The 2,797-nt window shown below is 35.1% G+C and overlaps 1 protein-coding gene across 1 annotated transcript in view; it reads left to right on the top strand.

Annotated features, from left to right (window-relative positions):
• The window catches only part of EIF3A (eukaryotic translation initiation factor 3 subunit A), a 40,950-nt gene that overhangs the window by 8,735 nt on the left and 29,418 nt on the right, over positions 1-2,797 (top strand). Inside the window, exons 5-6 of the mRNA XM_019642912.1 lie at positions 534-733; positions 2,301-2,509. Coding sequence (XP_019498457.1) covers positions 534-733; positions 2,301-2,509 — 409 coding nt within the window. The remainder of the gene's footprint in view (positions 1-533; positions 734-2,300; positions 2,510-2,797) is intronic.

Raw genomic sequence — 2,797 nt, 5'->3', positions numbered from 1 at the left:
TCCCAAGCCAGTTCTTAACCATCGCGCCACTCGGCCAGCTCAATGAATACATTTTGTATATGCGTATATACTGTATTCTTACAGTAAACTAGAGAAAAATGTTATTAGGAAAATTACAAGGAAGAGAAATTTACAGTATTTATTGGAAAAAATATGCATTTAAGTGGACCTGTGCAATTCAAACCTGTGTTCAAGGGTCATCTATCTGTATTTCAGACTAGAATATTTTTTTTTTTGCTAGGATTTGAAGTGATAAGTGTTTGAAAGGTGAGTCCCCCAGACCTAAATTTGAATAATTTTCCTTTTGTAAACTCTCTCAGAACCATATTTTAGTCCTAGGACAGAACTGAAGACTGTCCAGGAGGTGGTCAGGGCACATGAAGTGAGTTAGGACTCTGATCACTTCTAAAGACTGATGATGAGTTTGGTAAATCTTGTTAAAATAACTGATCTTAATATGTGACATAAAACTTAAACTAGTACTTAAGTTGATGGTGGAAAGTACCTAACATGTTTTTCATTTATGCTTATAGCTTTCAAATTCTGCCTCCAATATACCCGTAAGGCTGAATTCCGTAAGCTGTGTGACAATTTGAGAATGCACTTGTCTCAGATTCAGCGCCACCATAACCAAAGTACAGCAATCAATCTTAATAATCCAGAGAGCCAGTCCATGCATTTGGAAACCAGGCTTGTTCAGTTGGACAGTGCAATCAGCATGGAATTGTGGCAGGTACGGACTACTGGCTTTTCTTTGAAGTCATAATCATTCAAATTTTTTTCCTTAATGAGTATCTTCATCTTGATAACTGTTGGTTAATTTCAATAGATAGGCGAGGGATTTAAGATTGTCTGATGGACTAAGGAGAGTTCTGGACAGGGAATCTCAGGATGTTTTGGTTCTAGTTGACTGGTGTGAAACCTGGGCCAAGTCATATAATCTCTTTTGGACCCAGTTTCTTTTCATATAAAACAACTCATCCTCGATGCTGCTCCCAGTGTGGATCAGTGCATGGTGCCAGTCTGTGAACTCTTTACTGGTTCATAATGAAATAAGTATAGAGGAGAATATGCATTTACAAAGTTTTCTTTTATAGCAATTTTGTGGTAATTTTGTGTCTGTTTACTCTTTAAAAAAAAAACCCCAAAAACTGAGTTTGTCTTTCCATTTTATTTTTGTAGTAATTTTATTGTATTTTATAAGATTATTGATGACAGGTTGGAAATTAAACAAACTTATGCTTTACTGCAGATCATTGGAGAAGCACTGCAATAGGTTGTCTCCTAGTTTTCTTGGTGGTGTTGCTTCAGCTTAGTAAGCATACATGGATAATCCTACGTTGGAGATCTCAGTGTTTTTGGGAATATGGTCCTCTACTTGCCTTTTTACTCTAAGAATTCTGCAAAGACATTTGCACATGATATATATATAAAATACTTTTTTCAGTTACAGTTGACATTCAATATTATTTTATATTAGTTTCAGGCATATAGCCTAGTAGTTAGACATTTATGTAATTTATGCAGTGATCCTCCCTGATTAGTCTAGTACCCACCTGGCACTATACATAGTTGTTGTGGTACTATAGGCTATATTCTCTCTGATGTACTTTACATCCCCGTGACTATTTTGAAACTACCAATTGGTATTTCTTAATCCCTTTGTCGTCTTCACCCAGCTCCCCAACCCCCTCCCCATGTGCTTTTGTAGTCATAACTTGAAGCTTTTATATATTTGACACCCGAAAAAAATCTGATTGAAATTACAGAGGAAGAAACTAAACATTGGTAGTTTTTCAGCCAGGTAAAAATGTGGTTTGATTTTCCACATTATCCTTATATCTTCCTTTTCTGTAGGAGTAACCTTAAAATAACTACCTGATGAACTAAAGAGGAAAAAAAAAGTTCTATAGAAAACAGACATGATCATTGTAGGAAAAAAATGGATAAATAAAAAGAAGCAAATATTCATCCATTATAACTTGGAAATAACATTTATATTGTATTTTATGTCCTTCCTAAATTTTTTGATATTCTTTCAATTGGTATGACAATATGCACATTGTAAAAAAGTCTGCTGTCAAAGAAGTTTAAGGATTTAGTATTTTTTTAATTATAGCAGTTTTCAGAAATATATCAGATATTAAGTTATAGATGAATAAAAAGAACCACACATGAGGGCGTTTTATTTGCCAATTTTATTCTTAAGTGTTGTTGTGCTTTAGGTTTCATAAAGAGATTTGAATTAGATTTTTTCTTGTGTTTAGAATGCAATGACTAATTTACACTACTAATTTTAGGAAGCATTCAAAGCTGTGGAAGATATTCATGGGCTATTCTCCTTGTCTAAAAAACCGCCTAAACCTCAGTTGATGGCCAATTACTATAACAAAGTTTCAACTGTGTTTTGGAAATCTGGAAATGCTCTTTTTCATGCATCTACACTCCATCGTCTTTACCATCTATCTAGAGAGATGAGAAAGAATCTTACACCAGAAGAGATGCAAAGGTAAGAATGTTATAATCAGATAGAACTGAGATTATGAAACACTGTTTCTCCAAGGCATGGCAGTATGTTCTAGATTAGGGTTTCTCAACCTCTGCAGTATGGACATTTGGGATTGGATAATGGGGTCTGCCTTTAGGATGTTAAGCAGCATCCCTAGTCTCGACCCACTGCATTGTAGCAGCAGTCCCTCCCGTATGTGATTACCAAAAATGTCTCCACATGTTGTTCTTGGGTGGTATTCTTGGTCTTCAGTAGCTGTCTTTTATCTAGTAACGAACTCTACCAAAA

The sequence above is a fragment of the Hipposideros armiger genome, unplaced genomic scaffold, assembly GCF_001890085.2.
Source record: "Hipposideros armiger isolate ML-2016 unplaced genomic scaffold, ASM189008v1 scaffold_74, whole genome shotgun sequence".
NCBI lineage: Eukaryota > Metazoa > Chordata > Mammalia > Chiroptera > Hipposideridae > Hipposideros > Hipposideros armiger.
Note: the sequence above shows the minus strand (reverse complement) of the source record. Positions and strands in the feature narration are given on the sequence as shown.